The 21,395-nt window shown below is 43.8% G+C and overlaps 1 protein-coding gene across 1 annotated transcript; it reads left to right on the top strand.

Annotated features, from left to right (window-relative positions):
* The first annotated feature begins 261 nt into the window (after window positions 1-261).
* On the top strand, window positions 262-18,360 carry LOC120428661 (protein abnormal spindle-like). Its single transcript, XM_039593708.2, has 7 exons — window positions 262-458; window positions 516-695; window positions 5,157-6,791; window positions 10,220-11,715; window positions 14,873-17,645; window positions 17,703-17,822; window positions 17,895-18,360. The coding sequence occupies exons 1-7, from the start codon at window positions 444-446 to the stop codon at window positions 18,156-18,158; spliced, it is 6,483 nt and encodes a 2,160-aa protein (XP_039449642.1). The 5' UTR covers window positions 262-443; the 3' UTR covers window positions 18,159-18,360.
* Window positions 18,361-21,395: the final 3,035 nt, after the last annotated feature.

The following is a 21,395-nucleotide window of genomic DNA, read 5'->3' as shown; positions in this document are numbered from 1 at the left end:
TTAATCATTTTTTACCGTTGTACATAAAAATCGACATAGGGCTGTAGGACCCTATTAATAAAACTTGAACAATTAATGCAAATGTTTTTTTCTCCGTGCACTCATCTCACTCGCATCAAAGCTTGCACGCAAGTTATGAGGACAACCTGCGCATCCAACGAAGCAACCATCACCCGTTTCGCATTCTGTGCGCTTCGCCACAATTTTCCACCAGATGTCAGCGCTGTCACTTTGTCAAAACACAAAAATCCCAACCGACTTTCTTCGACCGCGGACGGACACAAACGCGCCTCATCCCAACGATTGAAAAGTGTTGACCGCGGTCCTGTTCCAAAATAATACGGTTTTTATAGTGTTTTTATTCAGTGTAATTTAAGTGTTGTTACGGTGTTGCAAGTTGCGGTTCCTGTTTCGTAAAACCGAGGAATGCAAGTGCGGCCAAAATGAGCGCTTTTGAGGTAGGAAAACCCGGAACATTCCCGGGAAGCGATTTAAAACGGACCGTTTCTCCACAGGTCACCGTTACGCCGCCCCGGGGTGGCCAACCGAAGCGGCGCACGGAATCGCGGGAACCGACGCTGGTGATGCTTGGCCCGTTTACGCCCAAAGCAACGGTCATCTTCGAGGGCGTCCCGGTGGGCAAGACGGCACGCCGCCAGCTGGTGGTCCGCAATCCGTACGATGGCGAAATTAAGGTAAGGGGAAGAAGGAGGAGAAGACTCATACTTAGTGGTAGCTGCACTTGGTTGTGCGTTGCGATGCAAATGTCCTTGTTGGCAGATGTTGCAAAAAAAAAGAGGAAAATCCGGTTTGTTTGAATGCGAATCCTTTTAGGGGAGTGTTGGGGTTTCTTGAAATGCCAACCAAGGATGATACGAATGTTTACAGGACAAAGGTCCTGTAAACCATTTTTGTTGCTTTTTGGTGTTTTTGAAACCACTTCAAGTGAAATGTTTTCAAAAACACTCAAATATAAAAAATATATATATTTTTATATGACATATTCTCCAGGATTGTATACCAGTGGAAAAAATTTGAAACTAAAAAAAAGGAAAAAAATTATGTTGTAGGTACTTGAATTCCATCACAGATTTGTAAAAGCAAGCGTTGTAACCTCACGAAATGTTAAGCGTGTGCAAAAAAAGCATTTGTCGTAACGTCCCTTTCAAATGGTGCTCCAGATTTATCGAGAAATTAAAAGTGCAACATGGAGTTAAACTTTCTGTCAAGCTTCTGTGAAGTTTACCATGACAGTTGCGAAAGTTTAACTCCATGTAATAACCGGCTCACATCTCTCTTTTTAATTTCTCGATACATATCGACTCAGAATCATTATGGGAGCGGCCGTGGCTGACTGGTTACGGTGTTCGCTTTGTAAGCGCGAATGGTCCTGGGTACGATTCCCATCTGCTCCCAACGAGAAAGTATAGGAAATATTAATCTTGAAACTCTGAACATGAACGAAAAATCAAAGTCGCTGGATTCGGGGTTCGATCCCTCCTCCTTTGGATTGGTAAGCAAAAATGCTAACCACTAGGGCATCACGGCTTAGTGAGCTATGACTGGAATTAGGAATACTGTTACTATCAACTATGTACGCGCTGGGTCCTTGTCCATTTGACAAGGGTTCGGAAGTTCTAAATAACGTTTGAATCCGATTGGTGCAAACTTTCTTCAGGGCGGGGCTTGTCGATAAAGCTGAAGTACCTCGCGCTCGGCTAGCTAGCGTAGAAATGGGTTACCGAAGCTCGGCAGAGCTAACACCTTCCAAATGCCTATGCGAGTTATTTGCATGTATAGAATGTAGATCTAAAAAATACATGAAAACAACTCAATTTGAAAGAAGTGGCCGCGTGGTCCCGTTTGGTTGGTTGCACACATACCGCACACACACACATATCGACTCAGAATCATTTTCTGAGCAAATGTCTGAGGGGATGTGTGTAGACATGATTTTCATTCCACACGCATATCTCAAAACCAGGTTGAATCGATTGTGGTCGGGTTTGCCTTTTTATGACCGCTTTGGGGTCTAATAAGACTCTATTCAAAATTATTAAGTTTGGTGAAGTATTTTAAAAGTTATGCTATGCAAAAGTTTTTTGTAGACACAAAAAAGGGTGATTTTTTGCATAACCTCAAAAGGCCGGGTCTTTTTGTTTACGTGCGAGAGTCGCGCCAGATGCGAAACGCCCGGCTGCCACATTTCTTCAAATGAGAGTCTGCATGTTTTCTGAAAAAGTCTGTATAAGATATATTTTTTTTTACTCGTAAACTTATTTTCATCAGGCCTTTTTCGGTGCTGGAACCTGATTTGGAAACAATGCACATCTGGATTAGGACAACTTAGGCGTCATCCATAAAGTATGTCACGCAAAAATCGGCCAAAATTAACCCCCCCTCCCCCCTATGTCACACTTTGTCACACAAGGTTGAACCCCCCCTCAAAAAGTATGTCACATTTTGCCAGACCCCCCCCCCCTTGTTTTCGATGGTATTTTTTATAGTTTTTTTTTTATCTTTAAACTCTCATAATTTTGGTATTTTTGACAATTTCAATATGAAAAAAAAAAATTCAATTTGAAAAAAAAAAGTTTGGGTCATACAAAAATGCAGAAATTTGTATGACCCAATCTCACCACCCAGACTTAATGTCACCCCTAGAGGGTGACGAGCGGGAATTCCCGGGAAAAATTTCCCGGGAAATCGACCATTTTTGGACCTCTCGATTCCCGGGAAATTCGGTCGAGACTCCCGGGAAATTTTAAACTTATAAATATAGAAGCAAAATTATATAAACTAATCAGAAAAATATTTGAAAAATTCATAATTATTTAGAACAGGCCTGCCCAACCTTTTTGGCTCAATTTTCACATTTCTGATCGTAAAAATTACAATTGTTTATTTTTTCATGAAATCGGTTCCCTTATGACCAGTGAACATAACTTTTCCAAAAGTTTGAAAAAATATTTTTGCAAGTCGTTTTTATGTAAGTTTTAAGTGAAAAATAGGTCAGGCCCGCGGGCCCGGATTGATTTTTGACGTAAAATGTAGATAAAAACGACTTGTATAAATATTTTTTCTAACTTTTGGAAAAGTTATGTTCACTGGTCATCTGGGAACCGATTCCATCAAATAAACCTTGCAAAAATAAACAATTGTAACTTTGACGATCAAAAATGTGAAAATTGAGCCAAAAAGGTTGGGCAGGCCTGGTTTAGAACATTGAATGTTCAATGTTCGGTGTTCAAGTTCGAATAAACCAATGCTTCTCTTATCTTCTTATTCAGAAAGTGTAAATTTTAGCTTGTCAAAAAATCCAATAACTATTACTGAAAGAAGCAAAAAAAAATTGGACCCCAAAATTTCCTTTAAAAATATTGAGCAGTATCATTCCAGAAATGAAATCAAATGTTTTAATTACAAATATTTTTCTAAATTATTTCTAAGAGTGAAAGCTTTTTCAAGTTAAATTCAATTTCTTTATCTTCTCTAGAGCATAGCAATCCTCATAACCTAGTTTTTTTTTTTGAAAACTTGGGTTTTCCTGATAACTAAATATATCTTCAATGAATATTTACAGTTGACCTTAAACATTAAAAAAATATAGTTTAATTTGTTGTTTTAAGTCGTTGTTTATCATATTGCCAAATTTCCGATACTGAAAAATTATATATATAAGCTATACTAATTTTATTTTTTTTACACACATCTCTTAACAAGTTTGTGAAACTTTTTGTAAAATCACTAAGTGCGAATTAAGATTCGTAAATATTTTGAACTACAATTTTAAGTCTTAAAAAGCTCAAATAACGATTTTGTATTTGCAGATTCAGAAAAAAAAATCACAAGGTCTCATGAGGCTATTTAAATTAACGTTTCATAGAATTAGTATGAAATAATTGTAACTGAATTCTTTGAAAATAACACATTTATTACTTTTCATTTTACATTTTTGGCACTATTGGCATAGTCAAAAAAAAACTCCCGGGTCCCGGGAATTCCCGGGAAATGGCCAAATTCAACTCTCGATTCCCGGGAAATTGAAAATCTCGAGAATCGTCACCCTCTAGCACCCCTGATGACGGTACTTCTAAATAATAGTAAGCAAAAAATTTTAGAAACGAGGATTTAATTTAATTGTGTACATTTCGAATTATTATTATGCAATCATAAAAAAACAACCTAGCCAGGACCGTGGTGTAGGGGTAAGCGTGATTGCTTCTCACCCAGTCGGCCTGGGTTCGATCCCAGACGGTCCCGGTGGCATTTTTCGAGACGAGATTTGTCTGATCACGCCTTCCGTCGGACGGGAAGTAAATGTTGGCCCCGGACTAACCTAAAAAAGGTTAGGTCGTTAGCTCACTCCAGGTGTAGGAGTCGTCTCCCTGGGTCCTGCCTCGGTGGAGTCGCTGGTAGCCAGTTGGACTAACAATCCAAAGGTCGTCGGTTCGAATCCCGGGGTGGATGGAAGCAAAGGTGTAAAAAGAGGTTTGCAATTGCCTCAACAATCAAGCCTTCGGACACCTAGTTTCGAGTAGAAATCTCGCAATCGAGAACGCCAAGGCAATGCTGTAGAGCGAGTAATTTATTTTTTTGATTTTTGAAAAAATCAACCTAGCGTGACATCACAGTCTCGCAAACCCCCCCTCCCCCTACGGTAACCCCCCCTCCCCCCCCTAGGAGCGTACGTACTTTATGGATGACACCTTAGGAGCTGAATTAATTTGTAAATGCGAGGAAGGCACCAACCACCTAATGGTGGATTAAGAAACTTTTTTTTTAATTCAGCTGCCCAAAATTACCCTAATATGACATATTTGGTAGGATACCCGATTTTTTTTAATTTTGTCACACCTTTGTTCGGAGAGGATCCACTGTGCGACCTATGGAATGTAAACATTATAAGTTAAGAAAAAGCCACTGAATCCGCCTTGAAAAAGCGGCCCGACCCCCTCCAGACGGGTCACGGGATTTTTTTGTTTTACTGCAAAGCAGGGATGCTAAGGAGTGGGCTATAATAAAAATTAAATATTTTTTGAAATTGTTGAAACTGGCATAGCAAAATGGCCACCCATAGCTCAATATTAATAATCCCAAAAATAGAGAATCCTTGAAGTATAAAGGCTAAATTTCGTGTCTTTTTCCCCTTCCAGGTCCTCGTCACCAAAATCCCCAAACCGGAGGTCAACCTTTCCCTGGAGTGGACCTCCTCGGACATAGCCACCGGTGACGAACGCATGCTCGACCTGGTTTGGTCCCCGTCAAAGCTGCTCGCCATCAAGGAGGTCCTCCAGATGAGCGATAGCTGCGGCAACCGGAAGGAGATTACGCTCATCATGAAGTCGATCGAGCTGAAGAAGGCAGCTCCAGCGAAAAAAATCGCGCCGAAGGTGGCGGCTGCTCCGGTGATGCCAAAGTTGAGACTAAAGTTGAAATCGCCGTCGCCGCCAAAGGCGGCCGTCAGGCGGTCGGTGTTGAATCGGAAGAAGGAATCGCCGGTGAAGGTGACGATGGTTGCGCCGATGCCACCGAAGGTGGCCGCGCTGAAGTCGAGCAACGCGAGCAACATCTTCAGCTCGAGTGCGTTCAACTTTTCTCAGGTTTCGGAAGGGGGGAGGAGGTCGGACAAGGAGAATCAGAGTCCGGGGACGCCCGATGGGGCGTCGAAGCTGTTTAATAGCATCAAGTTTACGCCTTCGAATGGTGGGGAGATTGCTGACTTGGCGGACCTGCCAACCCCGGTTAATTTCCTGCGCGTGGACGACTTTCGGTTTGAAAACATTGCTTCGATCCGGAAGCGACTCAGTATTTCACCGGAGGTGAAGCTCGCGGTGCCGAGCAATGAAAGCGTGCTCGCGTTGAAGGCCACGCCGGAAGTTCAGATCTACAAAGCGGGGAGTCCCGGCAGGGGGCAGTTCGATCCAAACTGCTTCTCAACGGTGTCGAAACCTCCGGAACCGGAGCGAACCTACCTGATGGTCAACGAGGTGACCGTGACAGCGGAGAAGGATTCCGGAGCAAGGCAGCTCAACTTTTCGCACGACCTCGAGCTGACCGAGATTGTCCACATGAAGGATTCGCCGCTGGCCGCGCTGAAGGCTGCCGAAACGGTCCGCGCCGTGGACCGGGTTTCGCCGTGCAACGAGATTCAGTTGGTCTTTCTCGAGCAGCTTGAAGCGGCCTTCAGCGAACAGCAGAACCCGCAACAGCCAAAGGTACTGAACAAAACCCAAACCGTGTCCCCATACTGCACCAGCCCACAGCTCTCGATGATCGCCGAGGAGAGCCTTCGCGATCTGGGCGTAACGTACGCGGCATCCGCCGCCCCAGAAACGACCCACATCCACCAGAAAACGTTCAAAATCGCCAGCCACGAAAGCCTCGTCAAATCCACCTCCGACGACAACATCGTCAAGAATCTAACCCTGGAACTCGCCAGAAGTCGCCCCGTTCCGCCAACAACCCCCGGCTCGATGCCGAACCTCAACGAGGACGTCGACGACGACGACGAGGCGCGACACATCTTCAAAGAGCACGAAATTCGCGCCCAGTCCAGTCGCTTCAACCTGCACGAAGTGGGCCGCGTCAGCGACGAGATGAACCAATCCGCGGGAAAGCGACGCCACCACCTAGACCGGACCGACTACGACGAAGAGGAGGAGGAGGAGGAAGAACTCTGCTCGATGGTGATTTCACCGCCCAAACGGAGCAAAATGTCGGCGAGGAGTTTGGGACGGATGGCGCCGCCGCCCCCGAAGGCGAGGACCGCTGTCAGACAGAGCTTGCAGGTAATTAAGAGTTGTCGCGTGTCGATCAACCAAATCCTCATTTCGAATCGTGTGGTGAAGCAGGAGGGGTGGTTTGGCCTTGTGGACAGTTGCTAGGCTTGTGTGGGAATGTGGGGTTATTTGTTGTTATCACCAGCCGCGAATCGTTGCAGTTTGATTGTGCAACGGATTGAGATTGGTGTTGAGTTGTTTGAACTATGTTTGGGTTTTGTAGAACTTTCCAAGTGCATTGATTAAGTTGTTTCGAAATGAGTTCGGAAGATTCCTTTTGGTGCGAGGAAAGCTTCAGCAGTGGTGCGGATATTATCATTATCAAACTTATTGAGCCGGAGGTGAGGAATTGATAAGCGAATTGCATCCATCGATATGCCATATGAGTTCATCGATAGTGGGTTACATCATATGTGATGAAACAAAATTCAGATTATTCAAACTAGCTACTTTACATTAAAAAAAATCAAATTACGATTTTTAAGATGTTGTTGTTATAAATTTATTTAGGCAGCTTTAACCTTCTTGGTCATTCGCTGCCCTGTTTTTAAGATAGTTTTATATAAATCCAAACTTAACCATAAATGAATAAAGAAGAACATGCTAAATTACGGGTAAAATCAGAAATTAAATTCTAAAAACATTTTTTTTAAAGATCTGGCAAAATTGACTAATGATGCTGGAACCTCAGTGAGCAGTTCTCTACGAAATCGGTCTTTTTTCTTCAATTTTAATTTTTGTATTTTTTAATCCGGTTGAAACTTTTTTGGTGCCTTTGGTATGCCCAAAGAAGCCATTTTGCATCATTAGTTTGTTCATATAATGTTCCATACAAATTTGGCAGCTGTCCATACAAAAATGATGCGTGAAAATTCAAAAATCTGTATCTTTTGAAGGAATTTTTTGATCGATTTGGTGTCTTCGGCAAAGTTGTAGGCATGATTATGGACTACACAGAAAAAAATGATACACGGTAAAAAAGAATTTGGTGATTTTTAATTTCACTTTTTGTCACTACGTGATTTGCAAAAAAACACTATTTTTTTCTGATATTTTTTAGAGGACATCAAATGCCAAAATGTTTGACCGAGTTATGATTTTTTGAATCAATACAGAATTTTTCAAAAAATCGAAATCTTGGTCGCAAAATTTTTTCAACTTCATTTTTCGACGTAAAATCGAATTTGCAATCAAAAAGAACATAAGTGAAATTTCGATAAAGTTTTCAAGTTATAGCCATTTTTAGGTAACTTTTATCAAAATTGTCGCAGTTATTCATTTTTTTAATAAGTGCCCATATTGCCCACTTTTGAAAAAAATATTTTTGAAAAGCTAAACAAATTCTCTATATTTTGCTTTTTTGAACATTGTTGATACGATCCTTAGTTGCTGAGATATTGCCATGCAAAGGTTTAAAAACAGGAAAATTGATGTTTTCTAATTCTCACCCAAACAACCCACTATTTTCTTATGTCGATATCTCAGCAACTTATTGTCCGATTTACAATGTTAAAATGTGAAATATTTGTGACATTTTCCGATCTTTTCGAAAACAATATTTAAAAAAAAATAAAATCAAGACTAACATTTCAAAAGGGCGTAATATTGATTGTTTGTTATTTTGGGAAAATGTTTGTAAACTATCTACGAACAAATTTACGTTGAAAGATTATCGATGCTATTTAAATTGTTTTTGTTATTAAGAAATTAAGAGAGGTGTATCGTTTTTTTACCCATAGTCACCCCCACTGACGGTACTTAAGTTTTGAAATTGTTTTTTTAATGATAACTTTTAACCAATAAACAACACTCCTGAATTGTCACGTTTCAAAACCCGGCTTGCTCGGATGCTTTTGGTAAATTTGCTCGTAGAATGCTTGAAATTTCGAGCAGTTCAAAATAATTTCCTCTAAAAAACATTGTGTTTTTTTTTCAACAAATATAAACAAAAATGCGGTGCTGTACAAAGTATAAAAACCAAAATATTATTACTGTGCAAACGTGCTAAACCATGGTTATAAACGCAGGAAAATACCTTTTTTGCAATTCCGTCGTGAAACTACTTACTTTTCCTGTCATTCTTGAACGACGAAATAGCCTACTTTTCTGTACCAAAAATAACAGAATCGAATAGCAACACTTTTCAAAATAAATGCTGAAAAGTTCTACTTTTCAGCACTGAAATGGGTGCTGAAAAGTTGAACTTTTCAGCACTTGTTTCGAAAAGTAACACTTTTCAACATTTTTTTGATTTAAACGATTTATTGACAAAATACATGAAAATTTGACCTAATATTTTAATTGCAAAAAATGTTGTATGGAACTCGTTGCAAAACTTGATTTTTTCAGCACTCTTCGTATTTATCCAACTCGATGAACCTCGTTGGATAAATGTACGACTCGTGCTGAAAAAATCCTCTTTTTGCAACTTGTTGCATAAACTACTATTAATTGTTTAGTTGGTTGTACTTCAATTTCATGAATGAATATTTTCGCCACTGATTTCAAATGGCGGCTGAGTGTCAAGGGGGCTATGTAAACAAACTTTTTTTTTGAATAACATTTTAAAGGTTTTGTTACCTTTGAAATTTTATTAATTTCTGAAAGTAAATCTAAAATACACAAAGAAATGACAAATAAGTGTTTATTTTTAAAATCCCTAAATAAACCGATAACCGATTTATGTATCAGGGGAAATGATGATTTCCAGACTTTTTTTTTATTAGGTCCTATAAACATATGAAACACAATAGTTTATTGGTCCTTTTAAAAAAAAACTCTAGATTTGCTTACCATACCAATTTTTAATGAAACATTGTAACAAGTAACTGGGCGTTGTTTAACCGGGCTGCTTTTTAACTGGGCGCTCGATAACTGGACCGTAGCCAAGTTAAAAGGCAGACAAACGTCAAAAAACCAAAACAAACCGAAATGACCGAGGGGATAATGGATGCTAACAGCCTGCTCAATAAAGAAACAAAACTTATTTCAAACTTTTATTTAATTTCAAGTCACAATAAAAGAAATATGAAAAGTAAGCATTGTAAATAAATTTGAGAAACTTTTATTATTATATTTCATCAGGTAAATTTTATGCATCGGTGGTCCCCTCGTTATTTTTCGTTCAGCCCAGTTAGCGAGCAGCATTCGGTGACTGGGCTACGTTCTCAGCCCAATTACCGAACAAGTACTGTATTATCAATATTTCATCACCGCCCTTTTGGCCGCCATCTGGGATTTGAAAATTTTAGATCATTAAGAGGAGTCTTACTTAAACTCAAAAATAAGACAACGAAGTGAAATTTTTCCAAGGCCCTTCGGGCAAACAAAAAGTTTGATTATTTTTTTGAAAATTTAAAAGTTTTTTAAAACCGAAATTACCAAGATTTGATTCAACTTCATTAACTAATTCTTCCCCAAATCTCCCACCATTACAGGTCACCAAATCGACCGCCTCCACACGACCCCTCTCGCTCAAACGACCCGTCCCGGCCGCCCCAACGCTCGCCCTCGCCCGCAAGCTCCCGTCCGAGGAGAAGCGCATCTTCCTGTACGACTCCGACCAGCACCTGAAAACGTTCATCAACCCGGACCCGTTTGCGGCGACGACAACATGCGACCCGTTTTTGTCCGTTACGATGTACCTGGACGAGCGTGCCTTCGAGCGGTACGAGCGCCAGCTGAAGAAGTGGCTCAACGCGCTGGTCACGATTCCGGCCGACTTGGACACCGAGTCGAACAAGCCGCTCGATGTTGGGAAGCTGTTTGACGAGGTCAAGGGCAAGCAGTTGACGCTGGCCCCGACGAAGGAGTTGATCTCGTGCCACTACTACCGGAGTCGGTTGGAGCAGCTGCGGAACGCCGGGTACGGGTTGTACACGAGCGAGCAGGTCGCGGGACCGCTGCGGAAGGTGCGGAGTGCGATCGAGAAGAAGTCGATGGTGCTGAGGACGGATCGGGATTTGCATCTGGATTTGGTGCTACAGCGGACGATTTTGGAGCTGTTGCTGTGCTTTAATCCGCTGTGGTTGCGGCTTGGGCTGGAGGTTACGTACGGGGAGTTGATTGAGCTGCAGTCAAATCGGGACATTGTGGGGTTGAGTACGTTCATCGTGAATCGGCTGTTTCGCGATCGCTACGAGGAGGCGAAAGGATCGAAGGCGTACAGTCTGTCGCCGGCGTACGCCGAGTACATGAAGAAGTTCACCTTCCAGAAGTTTCTCTTTCTGCTGTTCTTCCTGGACACGGCGAAGAACAGTCGTCTCATCAGGCACAACCCCTGCCTGTTCGTCAAAAACGCCCCCTACAAGGAAACCCGCGAGATCCTGATCCGCTTCGCGTCCCACCTAATCGCCGGAATCGGCGACATCACCAAGCACCTCAAGCGGTTCGGATACGTCCTAACCCACAAGCAAACCTTTCTGGACGAATTTGACTACGCGTTCGAGAACCTCGGCGTCGACCTCCGAGACGGTATCCGCCTCACCCGCGTCATGGAGATCATCCTTCTTCGGGACGACCTCACCCAGAACCTGCGCGTACCCTCGATCTCCCGCCTCCAGAAAATCCACAACGTCAACCTGGCCCTGCGAGCCCTCGAGGAAGCCGAGTACCAAATAACCGGCGACATCACCGCCAAGGACATTTGCGACGGTCACCGCGAGAAGACGCTTTCGCTGCTGTGGCAGATCGTGTACAAGTTCCGGGCGCCCAAGTTTAATGCGGCGGCGAACGTGATCCGCGGCTGGTGGAGGAAGAACTGGTTGAGGGTGGTGATTGCTAGGAGGATTGAGGAAAAGCGGGTGAAGATGAGGGAGCGGGCGGCGGTGAGGATACAAGCGGTGTGGAGAGGATTCAGGACGAGACAGTGGTTCCGGGCGATGCGCGAGGAGAAGCTGCAGGCGGTGGTTATTCTGCAAAAGTACACGAGAAGGTAAGTTTGGGGGGTTTGATGGGGGTATGGAGGGCTACCATGGTTGCAAATACAATTTATACTTTCCCATATTTTCGCTACCCATGCATTGCCATGGATTTTTTTAAAGTTTCGATAAGCAGTTAAAAAGTTTTGTATAAAAATGTGGAATATTAGATTAAAAAAAAACAAATTATTCGCTCTACAGCATTGCCTTGGCGTTCTCGATTGCGAGATTCCTACTCGAAACTAGCTGCCTTGATTGTTGAGGCAATTGCAACCCTCTTTTTACACCTAAGCTCCCATCCATCCGGGATTCGAACTGACTACCTTTGGATTGTGAGTCCAACAGACCAGCGACTCCACCGAGACAGGACCCAGGAAGAGGACTCCTACACCTTGGCTTTGCTATCGACTTAACCTTAAAGTTAAATCGGAGTCCCCATCCGACGGAAGGCAATCACCCTAATATAATTAAAATTTTCAATTTTTGAACTGTAAATAATTGTTTTAATTTTTTTTAAGTTTCTAGAGGTTTAATTTTTCAAATCTCTTATTTTTTGCATTTTTAATTTTTTTTAGTTTTTGAAGTTTATTTCCGAACAAAAATTCTAAATATACAAACGAGCTAAATACGATAATGTCGATTATGTTTACGGGTGCCACGATATATCGAGATGGGATGGACCAAATTGGCTGAAATTTGGGGTGAAGACTCCCAAGACATATCCCGTGTGCATGACGAAGCCCGATTTTGAAATTTTGCTTTTTAAAAAAAATACAAAAATAAAAAATTTACGATTTTTTATATGAAAAACATAAAAATATTATTTTTTTATTAAGTTTTTGAAAATCGGCCTTCGTCATGCACACAGGACTGGTTTAACGATTCTTCACCAAAATGTTGAGCTAATTTGGTCAAAGCAGTGTTGAGATATCGTGGCACCTCTTTTTTGAAACTGCTAACTTGAAATTGCTATATCTCGGCAATGGTACACCCAAATGTTTTCTTATTTATTTTGTTAATAGATGAAAATGTATATTTTAATGTCCTGCAAAAAGATTTAAAAAAGGTTAAATGTGTGCTCATACCAACCTCTAACATTTTTGACGATTTACATGTATGTAACCCCTTAAATTCTCATAGTTTTAAATCTTGTAATTTTAAAATCTTTAGTGCTTGAATTTTAAATTTTCATTCATTTTGTAATCCATAAACTTTAAACATGTAAATGTTTTCTTAAATTTTGAAATTTCAAGTTTTTTTTTAAATTTTTAATTTCTAAGTTTTTAAATCTTTAGGCTATTTTATTTTTTATTTTCATCGGGCTACCTACGTTGGAGCCAGCCACAACACAATTTTAGTGCTCCGTTGAATTTTCGATTTTCTCACGCCGCGGGTGAAGTGTTTAATCGCGAACTTGCCGCCCGGAGATGCCCAAGCGTGGCGCTAGGCATGGCAACTCGAGTGCACCACCGGGGACCTCGCGGAACCCGTCTCCTGGCCGGATTACTAAAAACAATCCGGCCAATAGTCAAATCAAGCCTTCCACCGCGGCGACAGCGTTGGATGGCATTGACAAAACAAAGCTGCATCCACACTACCGCAGCCCGTACCAGCTACGTGTGAAGACAGCTAAGGCAGGCCGGCAGGCCTCCGGCGTCCCCTCCGTCACCCCCGTCCCCACACGCAACGAGTTCGAGCCGCTGAGTGGTGACGATGAGGACAATGAAGACGACTGCAGCACCAGCAGTAGTGACGACGACGACGATCCAGCACGCGGGTCGAAGAAAACTGCCAACAGCAAAACTACGGCGAAGGAAAGAAGACCTCCGCCGATATTTGTCGTCGACACACTAGCCGATCATGTGGACGAGCTACTGGAGGGTCAAACCTACTGTTTGAAGATCGGCAAGAAGAATGTGCAAGTGATCACGTTGTTAAGGGCGAATTACGATAAAGTGCTGATGGTCCTCAAAACAAACAACGTGAAATACTTCACATTCGATCCGGCTGAAACGGTGCCGGTTAAAATAGTCCTGCAAGGGTACACGGACCGGCCAGTGGAGGACCTGGCTGGGCACCTTGCCGACGTAAACGTTCACCCCCGGGACATCAAGGTGCTCTCAAGAACGACTACGGTCACGGGTACTCACGTGCTGTACCTACTCTACTTCGATCGTGGTACCGTCAAGCTCCAGGACCTCCGACGGAAAAAAACGTTGGACGGTTTCTGGGTGACTTGGAGGTATTTCTCAAAGAATTCGACAGATGCAGCCCAATGCCACCGTTGCCAAAAATTCGGCCACGGCTCGAGAAATTGCAACCTCCCGCCGCGCTGCGTTAAGTGCGGTGAAATGCATTTCACGGAGAAGTGCAAACTTCCCCAGAAAGCGAGGCTGAGTGAAAGCGACGCTCAGCAGCACCGGTCGCGTGTCAAGTGCGCGAACTGCGATGGCAACCATACAGCGAACTTCCGTGGCTGTGCCGCGCGTAAAGCATATCTCGAGGAGCAGGCTAAGAAGAAAAAGAAGCTTCCAGCGACCCGGCCGCCTCCAAGATTAAGCCCAACCGTTCCTGTAGCTGGACAAGGCGCGGCAGATCGGATTACTCCAGCGATTCCTCCCGGCTGGGGAGGTTCCTACGCAAGCGTGACCGCGGCGAGCGGTACAGTTCCGGAACAAGCAGCTGTGTCCGGAGATGACCTATTCACTCTGCCAGAGTTTTTCGCCCTCGCGGGGGAAATGTTAACTCGTTTTCGTGCCTGCCGGAACAAGGCAGAACAGTTCATGGCTCTGGGAGAGCTCATGATCAAATACGTTTACAACGGATAAGCTGCCTCGTGCAGCGCTGCTCTTCGGCGTCAACAGACAAAATCATTCTGTGATCTAGCTTTAAGTTTTCCTCTAACTATCCCCTTTCTATAGCAATTTTGTAGGTTTTTTTTTTCTTGAACTTTTTCCTACTTGTGATTAGCCTTTAGAATAACCAATTGTGTCGAAAGACAAATTTATCAACACATAGCTGAAAGGACCTCCAAATCTCTATTAGGTTTAATTGCAAAGAAAATTGTGAAATGATTATTTACTTAATAAAAACTGAATTGAAATTGAAATTTTTTATTTTCGTATGATCAATTCAAATGACCTCCAACAATCCTTCTCCTTTCCCCCACAGATACCTCGCCCAAAAGCAAGCGGCCCAGCAATACTCGTCCATCCTGCGCATCCAGCGCTGGTGGCGCTCGATCCAGCAAATGAGGACCGTTCGCAGCCAGTACCTTCTCCAACGCCGTGCTGCCCTCCTCGTTCAAACCAGCTTCCGACGGTTCGCCCTAGCTCGCCGCATCCTTGCTGCCTCCACCGTAATCCGTACCATCAAGGCCGAAGCCCTTCGCCGTCACCAGAGTGCGATCGTCCTGCAACGCGTCCTGCGATCGTATGTTGTGCACCGGAAGTTGCAAGCGATCGTCGGTGCAATTGTGGCTTTTAACCGGAAGAAGGCGGTGCAGTACCGAGCGGCGGCCCGCATTCAGGCGATGGCTCGGATGGTGGTTGTGCGTAGGGAGTTTGTACGGCTGCGATCGGCCACGATCGTGATTCAGCAACGTTGGCGGGAGTGTTTGTTGGCGAGACGGCAACGTTGTGAGTTCGTGGAGTTGAGACAGAGTGCAATTGTCGTTCAGCAAAGGTTCAGAGGGTTGCTGTTGATGAGACAAGTGAAGACGGAGTATGAAGTTCAGCGATCGCGGGTAATCTTCGTGCAGCGGAAGGTTCGAGCGAAGCTCGAGACGAGACGCGTGCGGGGCGAGTTTGTTCAACTTCGACAGTCTGCGGTGATCGTTCAGCGCAGGTTCCGCGCGTTGATCGCGATGCAACAGCAGAGGGCTTCATATCAGGATCTAAGATCAGCCGCGATCGTGCTTCAGCAGCGATTCCGGGCGCGTTGCGACATGAAGGTGCAATCTACGCAATTTCTGAGGCAGCGAACAGCTGCCCAAGCGATTCAACGTCGCTTCCGAGCCAATCTGGCCATGCGAGAACAACGCGGTGAGTTTCACCGGCTCAGGGCGGCCTGCATCACAATTCAGCACCATCTTCGAGCAACGATCGCGATGAAGCGTCAGCGAGTGGAGTTCCTGTCGCTGCAGTACAGCGTGATGGTCGTTCAACGGCAGTTCCGAGCGAACGTGGCCGCTCGGCGGCAGCGTGAGGAATACGTGACGTTAAGATCGTCGGCGATCAATGTTCAAAGGAGATGGCGCGCAACGTTGCTAGCTCGAGACGTTCAGCGATCGTATCAGCTGCAGCGGCAAGCCGCGATCACGATTCAACGGTATTGGAGAAACGTCCAGCTTAGACGGATGACCCGCGAGAACTATTTGGAGAAGCGATGCGCAGCTGTCAAGATTCAACGTCACTTCCGAGGGTATCTGCTGATGAAGCGAACCCGTGCGGAGTTCAACGACTTGAAGCGTGTGGCGATCACCGTTCAGCGGCGTTATCGTGCGACGAAGTCGATGCAGTTGCAGTTGGTGGAGTTTGAGCGGATGGTTTGGGCTGCGAGGGTGGTTCAGGTGAGGTTCCGGGCTAGACAGATTGCCAGCGAGAAGAGGGCTGAATTTGAAGTGCTGAGGAAGGTTACGCTTTGCGTTCAACGGCAGAGGCGTGCCATGGTAGCGATGCGGAGGGATCGTGAGGCTTTCCTGAAGTTGAGGGAAGCGGTTATCAGCGTTCAGCAGCGGTTCCGTGCGTTGGTGGCGATGAAGGAGGCGAGGGGAAATTACCTAAGAATCTACAGTGCGGTGATCTGCATTCAGAGAAGGTATCGAGCGGAGAAGGAGTCGGCGATGGTTCACGGACAGTATTTGAACTTGAGAAGCGCCACGATCGTCATTCAACAGTATTTCCGAGGGTATTTGGAGATGAAGCGAGAGAAGACTGGATTTGAGCGGTTGAAGAGTGCAGCTGTAAGGATTCAGCAACAATTGCGAGCGGTGAAGCAGATGAGAGTTCAACGGGAGTCGTTCCAAAAGCAGAGATCGGCAGCGATCGCGATTCAGAGGTACTTCCGAGGCTACCTCTCCATGAAGAAGCAACGGGCAGAGTTTTTGCAGGTTCGACGAGCCTGCTTAGTTGTACAGAGACGCTACCGAGCAAAACAAGCCATGATCGAGCAGAAGATCGTGTACGATCATCTCCGGACGTCCGCGATCACCATCCAGCAAAGGTGGCGAGCAACTCTGACGATGCGACGAGAGTGCTCCGACTACCGGCGCGTCCAATGGGCCGTTCAGATCATCCAGACCCGCTACCGAGCGTGCTGCCTGAGATGGATCGCCCAGCTAAACTACCGCATCTATCGAAGTGCCGTGATCGTCGTTCAGCGTAGATTCCGGGCAAATCTTCTCATGAAATCCGAAATGACCCGCTACCAACGCATCAAAACCGTCACCCTGCGTCTACAGACCCGCTGTCGTGGCTACCTCGCCCGTGAAGCCTTCCAGGCGAAGCTCACCCCCGAATATCTGGAACGTCGTCAACGGGAGCAAGCCGCCAAGCGGATACAGGCCTGCTGGCGAGGCTACCGTCATCGGAAGCGCCACCAAACCACAACAATGCGGGACATCGCCCTGCGCATGATTGCCAGCCGACGCGAAGCGCTCCGTGATCCGTCCAACAACGTCACCAACATTCTGCGATCTTGCCTCAAGTTCATGCATACCCGCTTCGCGGTACATGAAGCCATCAAGGTGCTCCAGCGGATCGAGTACATGTCCCGGCTGGTGCCGCACCTGCTCGCCAGCGATGCCATCTTCCTGGCGACCTTCTGCTACGCCACCATGGCGCAAGCCATCCGTTCCGAGCTGGACAAGCAACTGATCGAGATTTGTGCGAGGATCATCCTGAATCTGGCACGATTCAACGGAACCAAAGAGCAAGCGTTTCAGGTGAGTTGATCGCGTTTGAACCCCGAAGTCCTAACCTAAAGGGGTGTCGTTTTGCAGGAAAACGGTCTCGTAACTGTGTCCCAGATGTTGCTGCGCTGGTGCGACAAAGAGTGCGCCATCTTCAACACCCTCTGCACCCTGCTGTGGGTTCTGTCCCACGATCGGCACAAAAAGAATGTAAGTTTCACCCAAACCCCTTTAACACCCACTAACATTCCCAACTAATCTAACCCCTCTTCGTATGTTTAGGCCATCCGCCGTTACATGATCTCGCGCGAGGCGATCTACATGCTGCGCGAAACGAAAAAGCTCGTCCAGCGCAAGGAGAACATGCGCCGCAACGTGAAAAAGCCCCCGGTGGGATGTCTGGTGCCGCCGGATCCGACGCTGATGCGAATGGTGCCGATTTTGGGGCCGGATTACGGGGTGATTCGCAGCCAGCCGTACGTGTTTTATTCGTCGGTGTTTGCGTTCGATACGGTGCTGGCCGCGCTGGATGTGGATATTTCGTAGGGGAAGCGAGAGAGAGTGAGGTAGGTATTTGTTTTGTCGTTTTTGGATCGTTTTGATAAGTTTGCACATTATTTTTCTATTGTTTGATTACAATTTAAATTATATGGTACGCATTGCCCGGTATTGATGTTTGGCTAGGTTGACTCAGCGACTAGCAGCTAGTGTTTAGTGATTCAATAAACAAAATCTCATTATCAGTAAACGAAGCGTTAAACTGGAAATTTGAACAAAAGAAATCCTTGCACATCTAAGCATTGGTGAGACTGGTCACTTCAACTAAGTACATCGTTTCCCTAACATCGACTTATCATTTCAGTTCCAAAGATCATCAAATTAAATATTTGTCCCTGGATCCCAAACCACCTTGATACCTTAATGTATCTAATAGTAACTGACGAAAATAGGAGAAGACCACGGGAGTAATTCATAAATTGGAAAGCAAACAGGTTCTCGAATAACAATTGAGTTTACAGATTCATCTCTCACTATAGTTTATGAGACGCAATGCAAGACCTTGAGCCTAAATCGACATATCTTGGGGATAGATGTGCAGTACATACTGCACTTTCCAACCGTACAATTCATATATGTTGGTTTTGGAGTGTTTGGAAACAGATGGAGCTTCCAAATCGACAAAGGATCATAGCTGGAAAGTGAAGGGCATGCCGATGAACGTAAATCTTAATTTTAGCGAACGAGTATGAATGATTGTGTCTGCCTGTGTGGATCAATTGGACCGCGCGCTGGACTCACAATCCAGAGGTCGCTGGTTCGAATCCCGAGGCGGACGCAAAAAATCTAAGTGTAAATATAGGTATTCGGTGCACTCTACCCGTGCCATACCTTCACACTTAGGAGACCCGGGAGGCGGAGTGTTGCGGTGAAAAAGCGGACTGTAAACTTCCCGAACTTGGACCGAGATTTCCGGATTCGGAAGAGGAACGAATAAAAACCACGCGCGCGAATTAACTAGAACTAACTTTATTCTAACAGTACTTTTCTCCTTCTCTTCTACGTCCGTTCGTCGCGGCGTCTCGGTTTCGAATGATGATGGCGGCAGCGTGCTCCTGCACACGGCGGTGAAAAGGTGGGAATACCCACTGCGATTGCGACGGCGTCGTTCTGCTAGGGGTCGTTCGGGAACTCCGGAACACGGAGTCTTGTCGCAAAAACCACATTATAAGGTGTTACGTCGATTCCGTTTTTTTTTTTTAGTATGAATGATCAGTTAACCCATTAAATATGGACTTAATATCTGAATTTGATTCTTCCAGGTACGTATATTAGGCTGGTCCAAATCCGGGCTTTTTTCGGGCTACCCCCTGAAATCATAGATTGACCCATCACTAGGCTAAATTCCAAATTTGAGCTCATTCTGACCACGGGAACTCCTCCCTCTAATCGCTTGAAGTTTGTATGGGAAAAATCGTCAAAATGTATGGAGAAAAGCTACTGTTTCAGTTTTTTACCTGTGGTGGGCGCAATAGTCGTCCAATCTTTATCAATTCGCAGATGTAGAACCTTCATTAAATTTTGAACAATTTGCTCAAAGACTATTTTTAGGATTTTTTTTTGCTTAATAGTTATTAGCTTCCGAAAAGGACGCTTTTTGCCCAGACGGCTCTAAGGGGCTACCTACAAACAATTATTTTTAAAAGCACGTGCGTGCGCGCTTGCCTGTCTGCCTGCCTGCGCAAAAACTGTCCTTTTCGGAAGCTAATAACTTTTCAGCAAAAAATCCTAAAAATATGGTGTCTTCGAGAAAGTTGTTCAAAATTTAATGAAGGTTCTACATCTGCGAATTGATGAAGATTGGACGACTATTACGCCCTCCACAGGTAAAAAACCCAACAGTTGCTTTTCTCCATACATTTAACTTTTTGTCACTAAAACTTGATTTGCAAAAAAACACTATTTTTAATTTTTTTAATTTTTTGATATGTTTTAGAGGACATCAAATGCCAACTTTTCAGAAATTTCCAGGTTGTGCAAAAAATCTTTGAGCGAGTTATGAATTTTTGAATCAATACTAATTTTTAAAAAAATCGAAAAATTGGTCGCAAAAATTTTTCAACTTCATTTTTTGATGTAAAATCAAATTTACAATCAAAAAGTACTTTAGTGAAATTTTGATAAAGTGCACCGTTTTCAAGTAAAATCCATTTTTAGGTGACTTTTTTGAAAATAGTCGCAGTTTTTCATTTTTTTTTAAATTAGTGCACTGCCCATGTTCGCATAAATGTCCCATATGCAAAAACAGCATGCTGAGAAAAATGCATTTGAAGTTTGTCCCATACATAAGGCTACGTGTTAAGTTTTCGCGAAAAAACTGGATTTTCTCCTGATTTCTAGAACAAAGTACAGGATGTTATAGGCTCTTTTGAAAGAGCACACGATTTTGAACTAAACTGCATCAATAACTCGAAATCTATAAAATGCATATGGGACATTTATGCGTTCAGGGGCAGTGCACATGTTTGCCCACTTTTGAAAAAAATATTTTTGAAAAGCTGAGAAAATTCTCTATATTTTGCTTTTTTGAATTTTGTTGATACGACCCTTAGTTGCTGAGATATTGCCATGCAAAGGTTTAAAAACAGGAAAATTGATGTTTTCTAAGTCTCACCCAAACAACCCACCATTTTCTAACGTCGATATCTCAGCAACTAATGGTCCGATTTTCAATGTTAAAATATGAAACATTCGTGAAATTTTCCGATCTTTTCGAAAAAAATATTTTCAAAATTTTTAAACCAAGACTTACATTTTAAAAAGACCAAACATTCGATATTACGCCCTTTTAAAATGTTAGTCTTGGTTTAAAAAAATTGAAAATATTTTTTTCGAAAAGATCGGAAAATTTCACGATTGTTTCATATTTTAACATTGAAAATTGGACCATTAGTTGCTGAGATATCGACGTTAGAAAATGGTGGGTTGTTTGGGTGAGACTTAGAAAACATCAATTTTCCTGTTTTTAAACCTTTGCATGGCAATATCTCAGCAACTAAGGGTCGTATCAACAAAATTCAAAAAAGCAAAATATAGAGAATTTTCTCAGCTTTTCAAAAATATTTTTTCAAAAGTGGGCAAACATGTGCACTAATTTAAAAAAATGAAAAACTTCGACTATTTTCAAAAAAGTCATCTAAAAATGGATTTTACTTGAAAACGGTGCACTTTATCAAAATTTCACTAAAGTACTTTTTGATTGCAAATTTGATTTTACATCGAAAA

This window comes from Culex pipiens, chromosome 1, assembly GCF_016801865.2.
Source record: "Culex pipiens pallens isolate TS chromosome 1, TS_CPP_V2, whole genome shotgun sequence".
NCBI classification, from domain to species: Eukaryota; Metazoa; Arthropoda; class Insecta; order Diptera; family Culicidae; genus Culex; species Culex pipiens.
Note: the sequence above shows the minus strand (reverse complement) of the source record. Positions and strands in the feature narration are given on the sequence as shown.